The sequence below is a fragment of the Felis catus genome, chromosome B1 (genome assembly GCF_018350175.1).
Source record: "Felis catus isolate Fca126 chromosome B1, F.catus_Fca126_mat1.0, whole genome shotgun sequence".
Taxonomy (NCBI): Eukaryota; Metazoa; Chordata; class Mammalia; order Carnivora; family Felidae; genus Felis; species Felis catus.
Window position 1 is genome coordinate 56,524,553 of NC_058371.1, and position 18,186 is coordinate 56,542,738.

The window sequence follows — 18,186 nt, forward strand, 5'->3', positions numbered from 1 at the left end:
TTTCCTTGCTAAAGGCAATGATTGCTTATAAATGATCACACTATGTATAACAATAATCTATATTCATTAACCCTTATTGCCTGCTGTTCCAGATACTAAGCATTGGTCCTCACTGTAACACTGCAAGAAAAGTACTGTCATTCCCAGTTGACTTCAGAGAAAACTGATTTGGAGAAGATCAGTGACGCTGAAGCCCACCAAGGGCGAAGTGCTGGAACCAGAATCTGAACGCTGACAATTCGGTGCCGGAGCCACTGTCCTTACGTATTGAAGAAGAACAAGCCAGTACGGAAATTCTGATATTTCTCCTAAAATTAAGTTCAGTTGGATTCTTTTGCTGAGGAGATATGCCAAAAATATGGGAAAAGGAAAGCCCAACTTACTCAAACTTGGGTGGCGGCCCTGACGATGCGTTCATTTTTATTATGATAAAACAGTTCAAAATGATTTGTAATAAAATTCCCCGTCTCTGGCTTTCTAGACTTCGAGTACTGAAAATAACATTCCATGAGTAATTGAGCAATAAATTTAAAATTAGCCTTCTCAGCCCTCATCGAGACACCAGCACTCCTTGCACCAGACAGCTGAGAGCCACGGCCATCCTCTATGGCACCCATGACAGGGTTGATTCTATTACCAGATACCAAACAGATCACCCTGTTTATAATCCATGCAACTCTAACCAGGCTAAATCCTTGCTATGAGTGTCACACTTGCAAAACAAATGTAAGTACTTCTAGACACAGAGGCATTTTCTTTATTTCTCTCCATGCCTTCCTAGCATTATACTGATAATGATTTAAATGATGCTTCCAACTCGGTTGACTAACAGCTTTCTTATGGATTCAAAGCAATGGAAAAAGCTTAAAGCTACAAAAGTAAGTGAAAAAACTGCAGAAAATGAAGCAGTTGGGGGGATTTTTTTTCCTTATAAGTGAGGCAATGTATGTGGATATGTGTTGCTAAATGAATAAGTGAAATGAATACTTTGAAAGTATGGCTACTCCAGCCCACATTTCCCCCCATCACACTAGAAGTAGAAGAGTTGGAGAAAACATTCATGTGATTTGCCTTTAGCCCTAAATACACCTTTCTTTTTTCACCCTCCTTCTGGCCACCCAAGCTGGAGTTTGATAGTAACAGACATCAGCATATTAGTGAGGAATAGTGGTGGTAAGCATGTTCTTGAACATTCGTGGATGCCCTGTGTCTTCTTTACAACCCTTAAATAAACCCAGTATACATATAAGTATGTGTGTGTCTATATATCCTCAGTGGAACAATAATTTTTATTTTGTTGTTGTTGTTGTCATCGTCCCTTCAAGAATTACAACTACATTGAGATAATTTAGGAATTGTTAGCTTCATATGGAGAACAAGTATCCAGTTTATGAGTATGTCTTTACCTTTACTATCATCCTGAGAACCTCCTATTTCGTGGCACATTTGCACCTTTGATTCTGTAAAGGTACTTGTGTAAATACATGTGAACATGAAGTAAAGAGAAGAACAACATGGTCCTGTCAGACAGTTTTAAGAATTAAAAGTATCCAGGGGCGCCAGGACGGCTCAGTCGGTTAAGTGTCCGACTTTGGCTCTGGTCATGATCTCACGGTTTGTGAGTTCCAGCTCCGAGTGAGCCTCTGTGCTGTCAGCCTCGGAGCCTGAAGCCTGCTTCAGATTCTGTCTCCCTCTTTCTGTTCCTCCCCGCCCCCGCCCCCCCGCTCGCGCTCTCTCTCTCAAAAATAAATAAAGTTTAAAAAAAATTAAAGAAAAAAAAGAATCGAAAGTATCCAGTGTTCACCTCTTCATCATCAGTAAGCCAAGCAAATGAGAAATGAGTAACTGCTGAGACAAAGCACAACCTCGTGGGCTTCCAGACCCTACTTACACCTGCCTGAGGTCTTTTCTGAATTTAATCTGTGTCCGCTCCTTTAGGTTATTCTTGATGTACCTTAGCTGACTTTGATCTGTATACAAATGTTACAAGCAGAGACACAGTTGCAAATTTCCCTAAAGGTGGTGGCCACTCCTGACGAAACTTTAAAAAAAAAAAAAGAAAAACACCTCAATTCTCTTCTATATGCTACTTAAGCACCCAAACCCTTTTCCCTACATTCCACTCTTGACTTGGTTTCTTTTATAGAATTAAAAAAAATAAAAAAAAATAAATTTACAAGAGGCTAATTGATTCTGCACAACTTATCCAACACAGCAATGAACAAGAGAAAAACCTATCTAATTTTTTACCAGATTGTGAACAGAAGACTGTGTTTCACACAGTCTCCCAGGAGGCAAGGTGATGAACTAATCATGTTGCGATCTACGAGGTCACAGCAAATAATTAAGACACTTGTTACAGTGGTCTGTGTGGTGCGATCCTGTAGCGAGTCAGAATGGATTTTCCATAAATTCAAGAAAAGGTCCTTTAAAATCCTAATTTAAAACACTACATTTTCGCTAATTAAGAGCAGTGTGGCTCAAACTAATGCATCATTTTATATCTAGTGTATTGAGAATCCTGAGTGCAGGAAGACGGAAAACCTTAAATTTTCTCGCCTGTCCTTAGTTAGCTCTTCCAATATCTGAGGTGTTTGCTGGAAAAGAAACACAGACACACTCTACAGCTTTAGTGATCAGCATGACAAAGGAAAGCAAGGTAACCTGCATACACTATCAATTATCTGACATCTTCACATCATACAACAGGTTTAAAATGCCACAGGAAAAAAGGATGTTCTTAGCCAAAAGAAAGAATCCCCTCGAAGTGTGGTGCAAATTAACATTAGAAGAGTTGGTCAAAGATGCTGAGCAATCTTTCAGGAGAGGTTTTGTTTTGTTTTGTTGTTTGTTTTTTAATGAAGGTGAAGTCCCACATCTGTCATGGACAACTTACATGTGGCTCTGACTACAAACAAAATATTACCACACAGTACTTTCCATGCCCAGGATGTGAGCTCAGGACTTCACATTACCTGAAGTGGCAAGCATGATTAGCCCTATTTCACCACCTGGGATTCTGAAGTACAAGAAATGAGAAGGTTCCATAGTTTAAAAGTGACTTGAGCATCTAGTTTTTGGTTTTGGTTTTATTTTTCAATGTGGTAAAAAAAATCTAGGGCAAACATAAGTTTCTAAAATCATTCTGAATAATTCTGAAAAAAATTCTGCTTTAAAATTCAGGAATTCTGACTCTAGTTGTTTAATTTCAAAAATAATTTACAAAAATATTGCAAGATCTTTTTCATATTCTGAACATTCTTGTATTATTTCTGCAAGTCATATTATCTGTAACTTTGTTGCTAAATTACAGCTACTTTTTTAATTAAACTTTTTAATGTATTTGGGAAAAAAAAGTGTTTTGGGGGTATTTTTTTTTTTTACTTATTATTGTATAAGCAATTAGGAAGAAAGGCACAATGCTGGATGAAGTAGTTTTGCTCTAAAACATTGTTTTGTTCTATGTATCACCCTAATGCACAGCTTAATTATGATCTAAATATATAACTTTAATTTAAATGCAGCTGAAACCAGAGAAGAGTCGCAATTCAAATTTTAAGAAAAAAGTGAAATGAAAAATTACTACACATTAATCATATGACAATCATCCTCAACTAAATATCATATGCATTATCAATAGATTATTTTTAATAAATGTATGTATTTCTAAAGAAAATAAAAGAAATAATTCTATCATCCCAATAACAGCAAAAAAGTGACAATTCAACTGAAAATAACACGACAATCATTATTGATAAATATAAACCAAAACCACAATATATTTTTAAACTTTTCTAAAACCTTAAAAAAGTCAAAAGCATAAAAATTAATTTCAGTAACTTGATTCCAACTTTGCAGAGCCCAAACAATAAAACCCACATTTTAATTATTGCCTTATTGACATTATTTTTTCAATCCCCTTTGGTCATGTGAGAGAAAAGAGAAAAAAAAAAAACTTTTAGAGGAATAATCTGGGAATTATTTTGTATTTTTTCTCTTTTCCACACCATAGATGGAGCCAATGTTCAACTATTATGGGAATTATCCTAAATATTATTCTAAGCGTGAAATGACAATAAATACAATTAACTTGTAATAGTATAAAACTGAGAAAAAATGTGGAAAGTACTAAACTTTAGTTTAGCATGAAAATTATATATAGTTTCTATCAGCATTTTCTGTTTACCCTCACTTTGTCTCAGTTTATCTTATAAATACATTTCATACTGCATAGACAAACCGTTAGTGATGTGCTCTGATAAAACACAAATTAGAAGAATTTAAAAAGTATTAGCCATCCTATGATTTTCAATTCCCATAAATTATTTCCCTGCAGGTCATTGTAATAATTAAACTATTTAAAACAGTAAAGGTTTTCAGTTCTCGTGACCAGCACATCACAGTTAGAACCAGAACTGCTGTTTTACGCATAAGTGCTTTAAAAATAGACTGCTCACGTGGGCACGTGACTTGTTTTGAATAGCTTCAGTACTTACTGCTGTCAATGCCTCAATCAGCACATTATCCCTACCCTCATGATTTTACAACTTAGTGATAAATATAGTAAAAGATGGCTTTTGAAGAACATTTTAGCAATTAACCATGAAATAGTCTTTTTAGAACAAATTGCTAAATTTAAATAACACATTACCCAATAGTCAAATTACATGCTTCAGTTGGAAACCTGGGTGTTTGGCGGACTTAGTAACATTGATTTATAGATACATTAGCAAAATATTATTTCACAATATTACCCATGTTAATTCATCACTGCAAGTCACTTTTTATTTGGTCGAGTGTGTATATATACATATCACATATACATACATATGACTTAACTCTTACTTATCCAATACTTGTAGAATGATGTCAACTATCCTAATTTTCTTTCCAATTATACTTAATAATGGAATAAAACCAAGAAAAGCCTATCTTTTTCTGATTTACAATGATTTCTTTCAGTAAGTGATGATTTCTACCTTTTAAATTTTGTTTCTATAAGGAAATATTACTTTTTAAAACTCTCAGGTTAAATACTACTAAAGTATGTGACTGACATTCATTTTATGGCATGTTACTGTCTATCTTTATTCTCGGTTTCAAAACTTTCACATGGGATGGTTAAACTGGAATGTCACCAGATACGCATCAGTTATTTAACCACGCAGTATAGGAAACTTTGAGAAAGAGCCCCTTCTCTTGCCACCCTATGCCTTTCACACTCATTAATTTATTACCTAATATTAAGTATCATTACCTAATAGTAAGTATTACCTAATATCATTAAGTATCACAGAAGAACCAGAAACAAGGAAACCCCTTTGGAAATTATAAGTCAGAGAGTTGATTTGGCATATTTCATTTTTTAATGCCATTGGACACATTTCTCATTAAGAGTCAAAATCAGTAAGAGCCAGTGTGAAAGTTGTAAAGATCTCATTAATAAGATTAATTAGTGTTTTATGTTAGCTATACAGCAAATACTTCAGCTGGTTATTGTTAATTGAGTTAGCAAAATTCAGGGAAAAATCATTTTGCTTTTGTTAGTTTAACTATTTTGAAATAGAAATTTCACATAATAGGTATTAATTACTGACATTAATAGAATCTTGTTTCATATCAAGGAATGGAGAAAAAAAGTGATCTAAATATAAAAAAAAAGTTTCACATTCAAAGTGCCCATCTTCTTTTTTTCCACTGCAATAACAAAACAATATACTTCAAATCAAAGTTATATCCATATAGAAGGGATGATACAGATCGACCACTAAATGAAAACATGTCAACATTTTTCCTCAAAATTCCAATCCACCAAAAGTCCACAGACAACTAGTTACCTTTAAAGTTTAAAGACTGGTAATGAGTACGTGTCAAAATGAAAAATCAGATTACTTCCACGTATTTCACAACTAACCACTCACTGTGCAAAAGATTAAACTTTGTTAAGTATAAGAACCAATATTTAATTACCATTTATATATTGCTATTGTCCACAATGTACTTTAATTTAAACACACTGTATATGTGGAAGGTACATAGTGTACATGGGTGATGCCCCCTGAAATTAAGAATATTAATATTCTGAGGTGATCCATTAAGACTACTTTAAAAAGTGTTGCATCAAAACCACAGAGAAGGCTGCATTCTATTGTTAAAAGTTTAATGACAGAAGCTGTTATATTTGATAAACAAGAGATTCAACAATATTACTTATTAACATTTTGTAAAGGTTATTTTGCATTATTACTCACTGAAAAGATAGTTATTTTGATCACTGTTAAGTCATGAGTGATGCACATACTAACAGACTGCATTCTGTGTAAAAACAAAGCATACCACCGCGGTGTTTCAGATGTGAAGGAAAGCTTTTAGCAACAAAGTGTTATCACCAGGTTGTAAAACTGAACGGACACTTAATAACTCTGCCTGTATACCCAAACCCACCACCTTAGCAACAGAGGAGAAAAAACAGAGACTTTAAGTTTCCACAGAGTAAAAAGCTGTTGCTAAGCAAAAACTATAACCAAAAATACAGAAAATTGTAGCTTGTTTTTTGAGACCTACTTCACAAGTTTAATGATTTAATTAGCCCGGTTCACTTTAATATAGATACCCAAACCAGATGAAAAGCAGCAACAAACCCCTGTGACTGAACTTGTACCAAACCCACTTTCACATCCCACAAATTAGCAGTTCCCTTTCATCCACCTCAAAATCAACGCAAAGACCAAGTGAGAAAGCCTGTCTTCCTGTTGACCTCTCTTGGCCTTCTTTTCTAGTTCATTTTACATTTCACCCATGTCATTGGTTGCGATCTTAAGACTACTTACTTGAATCCCAAAGTCTCTAGTCTTGTAATATCAGCTCTGCAAAGACTTGGGAGAAAAGCCAAGGCGACCCCACGCTTGCTTCCTTGTGTCCCCGCGAGTTGCACGCCTTACCAATCCTCCTGTGATCTTTCTCCAGATGGCACTTACCTGCTGCTCCCCGGGTTCTGTAGATTTCACCAGGTGCTTATCCTTGTACAGAGACCAGAGACCAATATTGGGCAGGAAAATTAAAGCCACCATGAATAACAAAGTCATCTGCAGAAATCTCTTCTGTTTCCTCTTCATTGCAAATGATAACAGAGAAGAAAAGTTAAAGGAGATGGCTCCCTGACTGGTTCTTGTGTTTAATGCCAAAGTCCTTTCCTCTCCCCTGCGAAGCACCAGAAACTGAGGAGAAGCTAAAAACTTTTGTTGCGTGCTCAGCACCAGTCTGCACGATTCAGAGGGAGTTGGGCATCTGCAGAACAAACGCACAGTTACTTTCCCCCCAGAAAACTATGACGAAGGCATTATCTATTGGCTTAGAAGTAAATGACTTGACTGAGGAAATCATTAAGCCTCCCTTAATATAAAGCAATGGAGTAAACAGGATGATTGCACACATAATCCTAAATTATGAAAGTCTATATACGGCATGCTAGATACGTAAGAACACAGGAGTTTTGGTGTTTCCCCTCCCTTAGTGAGGGAGGGTTGGGGAAGAGCGGGTCAGTAGCGGGAACTGCGTGGGAGGAAGCGGCTCAGCCCCAGCAAGCGTCAGGTAGAAAAGTGTCCGCTTTTGACATTGGAACATCACCTTCCTCATCTTCCCCGAACACCTCCTGCTGTGCTCCCCCTAGGGTAACCCACCTGAACTCAAGTTCAACTCCCTCCGAAGCCAGCGTGCTGGCGGGCTCCACGCGGATCCAGGGACTCCGGAACACAACTCCTGTTCGGATGGAGGTCCACAAACTCCTGGATGCTCACGCGCGGTCTCAACTGTCCTCGGCAGGCGGCGGCTGGCGAGCGGGGAGCCCGCTGGAAGGGAGGCTACAGATGTCAGCGGAGTCCAGCCAGGGAGTGGAGGCGCCGCGCCGCTTCGCCTCGCGCAGCCCCGGGAACGTGCTCTTCCGCGAAGTGAGCGCTCTGCCCATCAATCTCTTCCCCTTCCCGCGTGACGCTCTCACGCTCCGCTGTTCATGTTACCATTCTTTTCCGGCAACTGAAAGAACCCAGAGAAACATCACGAGCACCTGAAGGGCGGTGTTTTGCGCGTCCCCTCCCGCGAAGGGGACGGAGGCCGGCGAAGCCGAGTCTGCGCCGCGCCGGGCCGGGCGGTGGGCGAGGGCGCCGGGGAGGGCGAGCCGCAGGCGAAGCAGCGCCGCGCTAGCTCCGGGCTGGCCGCTCCGCGCTCGCTGGCGCCTGCCTTCCTCCGAGACGCTGCCGGTGCCGACCACGTGCGGGAGCCCGAGCCCGGGAGGGGAGGGCGGGCCGCCGGCAGGGGGTGGGCAATTCCGCCCAGCTTCCAGATCCTATATAAACAAACCCTGGCGCGGGCAAGAAGAGGAGGGCGAAGACGCCGCGGGACGCGGACTGGCGGCTCCCAGCCTCCGCGGAGCCGCTCTTGCTCGCCCTGGGCTACTCGGGCCGACCTCACACCGGCAGAGATACCAGCTCCCCCACTCATCTCACCCCAGAGGTGCCAGGCCAGAGACTCCGGAGGAGAAGTCGCCGGCGCTCGCGGGTTTACCCCGATTCGTCCATGGTGCGGGCGGGAGCGCAGCGAGCCGGGACGCGGCGGCGGCGGCGGCAGCAGGAGGCAGAGGCGAACCCTGGAGGGGCCGGTCCCGCCGAGAGGGGCTTCCTGGGCACGTGTCCCGCCGCTCAGGCCAGGTACGCGGTGGGGAGAGGAGGAAGAGGATTCCCAAGCGACGCGGAGCTGAGGTTCGGGGTTCTCAGGCGGCAGCTTCTGGAGCGACTCCGTGGAGACCCAGGGCGCTATACTTGGGTCTGCAAACACCCGGGGCCCCGTTAAGATTTGGCAGTGCCACCCCGCTCCTGCCCCGCCCTCCTCCTCCGCACCGAGCGCGCTTAATCACTGCAAGGGCTACCTGTCCCTCTGACCTCGCACACTCCTCCCATGATAACCGGAAAATGTGGGGATCGAGGTAAGCCTCTGGCAGAAGGGACTCCTCCCTCTCCCCAACGTATAGATGCACCAACGCCCCTGAGCGCGCACGACGAACCTGGGCAGCCTCCGCAAGACACCTGCGTGCCTAGCAACGTGCACCGGCCACTCTTGGGGTCCAGAGCTCGTAACTCCTGAAGGAATGGGGGCTTAGCTGAGGCGACATGCATGCATGTAGTGCCCCCTGTATCAGCCTTGTCTCGAACCAAAAAGAAACGCCATGGCCAGCTCTTTGTTACCAGCTAGATGTGATGCCCACATACTTGGGATGGATGAGACTGTGGGCCCTAAAACGGCTTTTTGGTATTTTCTCTCTTCTTTCCTTCCTCGCTTCTTCATCTCTCTCGCGCGCTCCCTCTCTGTTCTCCACCCCCTCCCTCTGCCTCCCACTTCCACTCTCTCTATCCCTTTCTCACTTGAGAAAGACACTGATGTGAGGGTGAAGAGTTATGCCTTCAACTCCTCACATAATTTTAAAATGTATTTGAACAATATATGTTGGCAGTATGACTGCATGAATAAAGCTTTGTGCTGCAATATTTGTCTTTGTGAATCACTTGCATTTCAAAAGAGTACATAAACACATTTAATAAGTGGTTTTAAATATGTCCTTTATGTAAAGACCAATTACCCTTCAGTTTTACACAAATGCAAGAATCCAGAGAGCAAGGGGCTTAATTCTTCACCACCCTTACATGCGCGCGCGCGCGCGCGCGCACACACACACACACACACACACACACACACACACTGCCTTTTGTATTCTGCATTATTTTCTAACCTTTTTCTCTCTTAGCAAGTGGAGTTCTGAAGCATATTAATATGAATTCTGAGAAGCCATGTAGCCTGGAGAGATTTTACTGGAGTGCTTGGTCTTCAAGGAAAGATTTTTGGAGATTTAGTTAAGTATATTGGATATTTTCTGCCTTATTTAACAATTAATTAAAGTTAAAGTTATTAACAATTATGAAATAAAAGTACTCAAAAGTAAACTAAAATATAAACTAAATATAAACTAAATATAAACTAAATATAAACTAAAAAAAAATCCTTCACATTTTAAATAATGTTTTCTTCATACCTTAAAAAAAAAAAAAAAAAAAAAGCAGCCCTGGATCACAAATAGACATACTGTCATTCTGTTTGCTAAATCCCAGATTCTGACTTGAAATGTGCTTTATTTTTGTTGCACTAGCAAATGGTCTTGCAAACTGTACACACTCCCAGAATATTGTTAGTTTCCGTGAATGGGTATAATAACTTCCCACATCAAGTACATGCAGAATACATGGCAAAAACTAGAAGGAGAAAATTATTATGTTCACTCCTTGGACTGTGTAGCTCCAAACAATCACTGTTGCTTTTTCTTCCATTTATTTATTATTTATTTATTTGAAACATTATAATTTCCCTTCCAGCTGGTCTTCTTTTACAATTCCACATACAAATTTCCAACAGAGGACAATGCTTCTAACTAAAATTGATCTTTTAGGTTCAGTTTACAAACAACACACACACACACACACACACACACACACACACACACACACAAAATAACAGTTAATTCCTTTGTTCAGGTAATCCAGAGTAATATGTATATATAGAGAGCCATACTCTTTACATTAGTTACTAATGTTGGTTTCGTCAAAACCCTTATGTTTTTAAAATTTGTCTTATATTCAAAGGCCACTTTTTACCCCTGTTTGTTTCTCCATTTTGTTCTGATTCTAATGGGAATGTCGGGTAATCTGAGTCCCATGTGCCTAGCAATGAGTTAACAGCTACAGGGACACGTAGGAAGAAATGGAGCAATATCTGTGACCTTGAATAATTTAGAGTCTAGTTGAAAATGTAATATAAAGCCACTTGGAAGAAATTGGAAAGAGGCAGAAGGCTATTGCTTTAGTTATAGCTCTACTCCAAAATTTGATGGCTTAAAAAAACTATTTCATTCTCTCTCCCGATTCTGTGCATTCGAGTGAGCTCACATAGGTAGTTCTGCTTTGAGTGATATTTGCTGGGTCCTGGGGGTTAGATCGCCCTGGGCTAGGATGGCCCCCTCAGGTGGGTGGCATGTGGCACTGTCAGCCAGAAGATCATCTGGGACGGTCCTTGGAGCTTAACAGTTCTCCTCTGCATGGCCCCTCTACATAGCCTGAGCTTCTCACAGCATGGTGGCTGGGATCCAAAAACGAACATCCCAAGAATCTGTGTGCCAAGAGGGAGAACACAAAAACTGCCAAGCCCTCTTAAAGGCCAAGAATTGGCACCACCTCACTTTTGCAATAGTCCCAGGACCATCCCAGGTTCTCTGGAGGGGGTGTAGTGACAGTATGCAGATCAAATTGACATCTCAGTGAGTGATGTGATGAAGAGTGTGCGGCCATCTTTAACCCACATAGAGGAAGGAACTCCTAAAAAAGGCCTAACCAGATTAGATAGTGCCACTACACAATAAAAAGAAGTAAAAGCCAACCTCAGTATCAAAATGTTAATACCCAGTTTCTATCCTTGCTGAGAATACTCACCATAAACCCTGGGTCAATTTCTATATATATGCAAGTGCTATTGGGCAAAGGATACCAAGATGAACACTCCTATGGAATTTTCAGCACTACAAGGGAGTTAACGGTGTTTGCAGTTAAATGTGCAAATTAAAAAGGGACAAATGCTAAAAGAAAAGAAGGTTGTTTCTCAGACAAGATCTTCACTTTATGGCATATAAACTCTCAGTAATAAAATTTACCTATGAAAATGTTTTTTTCTTTTAATAATAAAATATACCTTGATTTGAATATATATTTCTTTCTCTGTATATTTAGCTATCAAACATTTATTGATCACATACAACATGCCAGACATTTCTGTAAGCATTTCTTAGTAATAAGTCATTTACTTTTATAAATAATCTTATTATATAGGTTCTATTACTATCTCCATTTAATAGCTTAGAAAACTAAGGCAAGGAAATTATAAGCATCTTGCTAATATAAGTTCTAGTAAGTGCTACGGCAGGGATTTAAACCCAGCCATTTTGCTCCAGATTCTACGATCTTAATCACTGTATAATATTCCCTAAAAATTCTTCTGACATAGATGTTAATTCTCTCTCCTCCCTCCCTCCCTCCCTCCCTCTCTCGATAGATAGATAGAAAGATAGACATAGATATAGATATCCTAGATAGGCATATATATATATATATATATGTGTGTGTGTGTGTGTGTGTGTGTGTGTGTGTATCTTTTATTTCATTCCTACCTTTGTGAGAAGATTAAAGAAGGTAACCAAAAAAGCTGAGTTTAGGGGAGATGTTAGTCCAGTTTCAGAACCTTAAAACTTCTTTCTTCTTTTCCCTTTCTTTACTTTCTTTTTCTTTCTTTGAGTGTATAAAAGAAGGTCATGCTGAAGGTAAAATTACATAATAAACCATTCCTTTATATTTTACATAGCATATCTATTTTAGTTTGCGTGATTATAATTTTATATAGATCACAGATTTCTAGCTTAGACTTGACCTTGCACCTTTTTTGTACCTTGCACCTTTTAAGAACAGTGTTTAACACATATTATGCCTTTAAAATATTTGTGGTGAAATATTTGTGGTGAAGTTCATCCAGAGGAGATGGTGTCTATCAAAGTGTTAGCAGTGGAGATGAAGTATGTAGTTAGACTTCAAAAGTTCTCGCTATGAAACTGCACTGAGTAGTTTTCGGAACTAATATGGGGTGTGAAAGAGAGAGCCCAAGATACTCCAAGTTTTTGGTCCATGCTCTTGTAGGACTGGATTTGTCTTTTACTGAGTTAGGAAGACCTTAGGAGAAACAGGCTTGAGGGAGAAGATCAGGTGTTTGTTTGGACTTACTGACTTGGTATAGTGTTAAATGTAGAAACATCGAATAAGTGTTTGGATGTGAGACTTTGGAATTGACAGGGATAAAGGGATGTGGAATCTAAGTTGAGGATATAAATCATAAATCTGGAAGGTCTTAAGAGTAAAGCCATAAAGGTTATGAGATTATCAAGGGAGTGAGTGTAAATAGATAAAATAACAGTCAAATGTGCTCAAGCAATAAAGACTTGGGGAGATGAAGAGAAACCAGCAAAAGACCTTGAGAGTTAGTGGTCAGTGTGGCTTGAGGAAAATCATGAGAGTCAGACGAAGAAACTGTCTCAAAGAGGAGGGAGCGATCAGATCCACCAAATGAAGTTGATAAGTCAGAAAAGATGAAGTCAAAGAAATCATCACAATTTAGCAATTGTAAAATTTCCTCATCCCATTAGGAAGTAGGAAGGTAGCAGCATCAAGTGCAGCCAAAAGTAACAGTTGAGATACAAGAAAGGATGGTCTCCACAGAAAATCTGGTAATAAAGTTTTAATTAGCATAATTATGTTAAGCATTTAATGACCAAAGCAAGGAATGTATTTAATTTTGTGCAATACAAGCACATTTATCTCCAAAAGCAATTATCAACAGAAAATGAAAAGATTCTGAACATCACTAGTTTATGAGAACTTAAATTATTTTCTTCCTTACTGTGAAACTAAGACACAGTGATTTTAAACTCACGGCACATAAGCCTCTCAAACTTTTAATGGAAACATTAAAAAAAGACTAAAAGTCACTGGGTTAGCCATCTTGCCTTCTGACCCTGTCTGATCAACTTGAAGGTTGAGAATTGGGTACTTATTAATGTGTTCAGCAAGTTTTATTGAGAAATTACTCTTCCAGAAACCTGTGTTGGACCAATTTCTTATCACCCAAACAAATTCAAGTCTTGTAAGATTTCAGATCTTATGAATTTCTGCCCCTTTATCCTCTGGAATATTTTGAGGATCTAATTTAACCACACACACGCACACACACACACGATTTCAATGAGCATGAATATGCAGCAAAAAATTTAATATTCCCTAATGCCATTAACATAACATTTTATTAAATAAAAGAACTATTATTGCACATGGACAGATATATTAAAGCATTGGTGAGGAGAGAGAGAGTGAGGGAGAGAGACACTGGGGACAATTGCAGATTTACATGCAGTTCATCTTAATTCTTTTATATCCTTTATCAAATGATCACTGTATATCACTATCAAATTCTATTCAGTAGACACTCTTTGCTTTTTCCCTGTTTATTATGTGATTCTGTCTGAACTTTTCAATTCTATTCTATAATCTATCTATCTACCAAAAAAAAGAAAAAGAAAAAAGAGACCCTTCAAAGAGGGATTAATTACATCTGATGCGCTTACAAATTGTGTCAACAATTTTAGTACCCTAAATTATTTGTAAACACACTAGTTGGAATCTGTGGTTTCACCTCCAGACAAGTAAATATATCTTTTGAGATCTCCTTTTGAGAACCTCTCAGAGATATCCTGGTGGTAGTAAAAAGAGCAAAGAGGATAAGGAAAGTCTGTGTTCAAATCATACTTGCATTACTCACCATCCCAAAATGACCTTTAACCATCCCAAGTGTCTTCTTATAAAATTGTGGAATTGGAAAATTGTACCTATTTCAAGAGCTACTATGAGGACCCAAACAGATAAAGATGCTTTCTGAAATGTTAACAGTGTTCCAAATATAAAGAGTCATTTATATAGAATGACTCAAAATAGAATCAAAATAAGAATTGAATCAAATCGAATAGAATAGAATAGAATAGAATCAAAATAAGCGTATAGATACTGGGATCTCATTCATTAGTTAATCCCTTGTCATGCTGTTTCTCTTTCATAGTAAATCCTAGTGGAATTGCATATAATTCAATAGTCAGTCTCTTCTTCATGATAGAGGAAAAGGATCCTCTCAAATCAAATCTGTTGGTGACATTTGCTTTAGGCTAAACTTCACGGTATCTTGATTGAGATAAAAAACTTTTTAGTACAATAAGTATATATACCACTAAGTAGTTAAAAATTAAACTTTTAGTAAAAATAGTGTATTCCTAATATGACTAGTAATGTAGCATTAGTTATACTATCTTATGTGTTTGGTAAATGCTTTCTTATGTGTCAGGCACATTGTTCAGCATATTTTACATTTTTTATCTAATTCAATATTTATAAAGCCTTTGTTTCATCTCTATTTTTAGTTGGAATTATCTCCATTTTAAAGATAAGGTAACTAAACAGGAAGGTAAAGGAAGTTAGAAAAAGTCACTCAGCTAACACATGACAGATCTGGAATTGAATGGATGTCTCTCTGATTCTAACATCTGAGCTCACCTCACTAAAACAAAAGCCTAACTATTTTGCTAAAATTACTTGATTGACTTTAACCTTTTGTAAAATAGATATAATTTAATTAAATTTAAACATTTTAAATTAAATTAATTAAATTTAAAATCCTAAGTTGCATCCTTACTAAAAATAATATTGTCTTTCTATAATAAGGTGAGCTTTCAAATAAATGTTTTCCCATTCTTTAATGAAAACTTCAAAAGCAGCTTCAGTAGAAAAAACTGTGTACAATATATTGAACAGAGCATATATACATATATATGCTGATATATGCTGGTGAAGGTTTTAAGAACTTTTGTGTGGGACTTCATTGGGAATAACGTTAGCAAGAACTCAAAGACTGGATTGATTTATCTGTTGCTCTTTTCACTACTAATTGCATTAACCAGTTTTTCACTAGTATCTAAACTTTAAAAAGTTTCATTTTGTATAAAATATCCATCCTTTTATCTCATGTCAAGAAACTGAAATATATATTTAAAATATTAAATTTGTATGTATGCCTGAATGCAAACATGTCTATATGTGAACAACTAACAAAGTTTTATTGGTGCTTGAAAATATGATGCATTTCCCATATAGTGGATACTTTTCTACCATAGTCATCCAAGGAAAGAAAGCCAAGAAAATATCTCTAACCCAAACATACTGTGAATGCTCAATACACAGTATTTTAGTGAATGAACATATAAATGAATTAATATCTGAACATTATAATCCTGTGGAGAATGTATCAGATTTCGATAACCTCAGTGTTGCCAGTATCCTTGGAAGTCACTTACCCAAAATATTATTCTGCAACTTGCATCACAACTACATGCTCAAAGAGGTTTCCAAATCCTTGTTAAAAGGGACCAGGGAATGTAGTATCAGGGAATGATCTACCTTCCAACTACTCATCTTATCCTATACAACTCAGCTACAAAATTGTTCCTTGTATTGAAAAAAAAAATCTCCTTGTACACCTTGTGCTCACAAGTTATCAGTCCCATCCCTTTTCCATGACCGCATTTCCCATATTTGATGATATTCTATTCAGTGGGGATCATGCCTATGTAATTTATGTGATGACATTTTCAGTATCTTTTCCCTTCATTTGAGAGGAAATTAGCTTATTTTTATGAATATATCAAAACAATTTTTTAGAGTAGACAAATATGTCCTCAGGTACATAATATGTGGCCATTAATCTCATGAATAGATTGTTCTATCCTTCTCAGGGAAAAAGGAGCAGTTCACATTTACAAGGGAAGCAGAATGCATTTCCATTCTTCTATCAGGGCTGTGTTGTTTCCCATGCTCTATAATAATTTAATCCAAAGCAAACTGTCCCATCCACATTCCCTCAGTACATTCTACTGGCCCACTTGACTGGTGCAATAACTTCATGCTAACTTATATGAATGAGCAAGTGGCTTGCTTGTTGAATACATTATAAAACATATGTGCTTCAGAAGGTGGGAGGGGCATCAGGCTCTGTGCTGACAGCTTAGAGCCTGGAGCCTGCTTTGGATTCTGTGTCACCCTCTCTCTGTTCCTCTCCTGCTCACGCTCGCTCTCTCAAAAAGAAATTAACATTTGAAAAAAAAGGTGGGAGGAAAAAATATCTTATGAAAGTTCAAGGGCCAACCATATTAGTGATATGTACTAGTGATGCACATTAGTGATACATATTAGTCACATGTATTAGTGATACATATTAGTGATACTTTTAAGGATTCAGTTTTCTGGGAATGCCCACTGGTTATTACATCTCACACCCCAAAGTAATAAACAAATTATTAGATCTCATATCTTTCAGGCTAAGAAGGAGGCATACTGTCTTCTAGGCTTTATTGGATTCTAGGGATAATAATATCACTTAGGAATATTGGTCCAGCAATTACTGATTGACAAGGATCGTTGCCAGCTTTTGAGTGACAGCCACAGAAGGAACAGGCTCTGTGGCAGGTCTGGCCAGTGTGCAAGCAGTCTTAACATTCAGGCCACATAATCTGGTGGGTGCTATGATATAGGAAGTATCCCTAGTGGGAAAAATGATGTCTGGTATTTGTGACAAGCCCTGCTAGGAGAATCACAACATAGCCCCTACACTTCTAGAGCAAAGCCATGAAATCTGAAGCAGAATATCATATTCCTCTTGAAAAAAATCCCTGTTGGCCAAAGGGTCTTGAGTATAGGACAGCAAGTGATTATGCTGCCAGAGCTTCCCAATGTTGGCTGATGTTTGTCCTATCTAGCCAATCACGGGGTCAGGTGACTTCAGCTGCAATCCTTGCTACATTTGAGATGGGACAAACCTATTCCAGGGCCAAGGGCACAAGTAAACTCCACAAACAAATAGCCAAGACATTCATGCCTGCCACCACTGTTGCAATAGTACCTTTATATTACCTCATACCTATGGCCACAGCTATCTGATGGACAAGGAATAGTTCAAGGTTGGTTTTTGACCCATTTTGGTATGGGAGTGACAGCTAAAAGTTGACTACTGATGCACAACTCAGGGGCAATTCTAAAATTCTGCAATGAGTAGAAATACTTCCATCAGCATAACTTCATGCAATACACACACACACACACACACACACACACACACACACACACAACATTGTGGAAAATGGCTTGACTGATAGGAGCCCAGACAGAGAAATATCAGAACATGGGGACAGGGTGCTCTAGAGAAGAGATACATGGATGAAGCAATAAGACTGGGAACAAATTGTGAATATACTTATATAGCATATCAGTGCCCATCAGAAAGCATCCACTATGGAAACTGGCACAACAAATAGATCAAAGATCTGACCAGCTGGCATGAACCAGAGGCTGCCTTTGGTTAACTCAAAACTAGCATAACGTGCTAATAATGGAGTAGCTATGGTGGCAGGTATGGAGTCTTTACATGAGCATAAAAGCCTGGGTTTCCTTCTAATAATCC

The 18,186-nt window shown here is 38.6% G+C and overlaps 2 protein-coding genes across 2 annotated transcripts in view; one reads left to right on the forward strand and one right to left on the reverse strand.

The window, feature by feature from the left end:
• GALNTL6 (polypeptide N-acetylgalactosaminyltransferase like 6) overlaps positions 1–8,635 on the reverse strand; it is a 1,205,642-nt gene extending 1,197,007 nt beyond the window's left edge. The window contains exons 1-3 of the mRNA XM_003984859.6: positions 8,502–8,635; positions 7,680–8,031; positions 6,978–7,287 (exon numbers count right to left, since the gene is read on the reverse strand). Of these exons, the coding sequence (XP_003984908.1) occupies positions 6,978–7,115 (138 nt within the window). The 5' untranslated portion in view covers positions 7,116–7,287; positions 7,680–8,031; positions 8,502–8,635. The remainder of the gene's footprint in view (positions 1–6,977; positions 7,288–7,679; positions 8,032–8,501) is intronic.
• On the forward strand, positions 7,446–9,534 carry LOC123385139. Its single transcript, XM_045056720.1, has 3 exons — positions 7,446–7,946; positions 8,039–8,702; positions 9,023–9,534. Exons 1-3 carry the CDS (start codon positions 7,446–7,448, stop codon positions 9,133–9,135), a joined length of 1,278 nt encoding a protein of 425 aa, XP_044912655.1. The 3' UTR covers positions 9,136–9,534.
• The last annotated feature ends 8,652 nt before the right edge of the window (positions 9,535–18,186 follow it).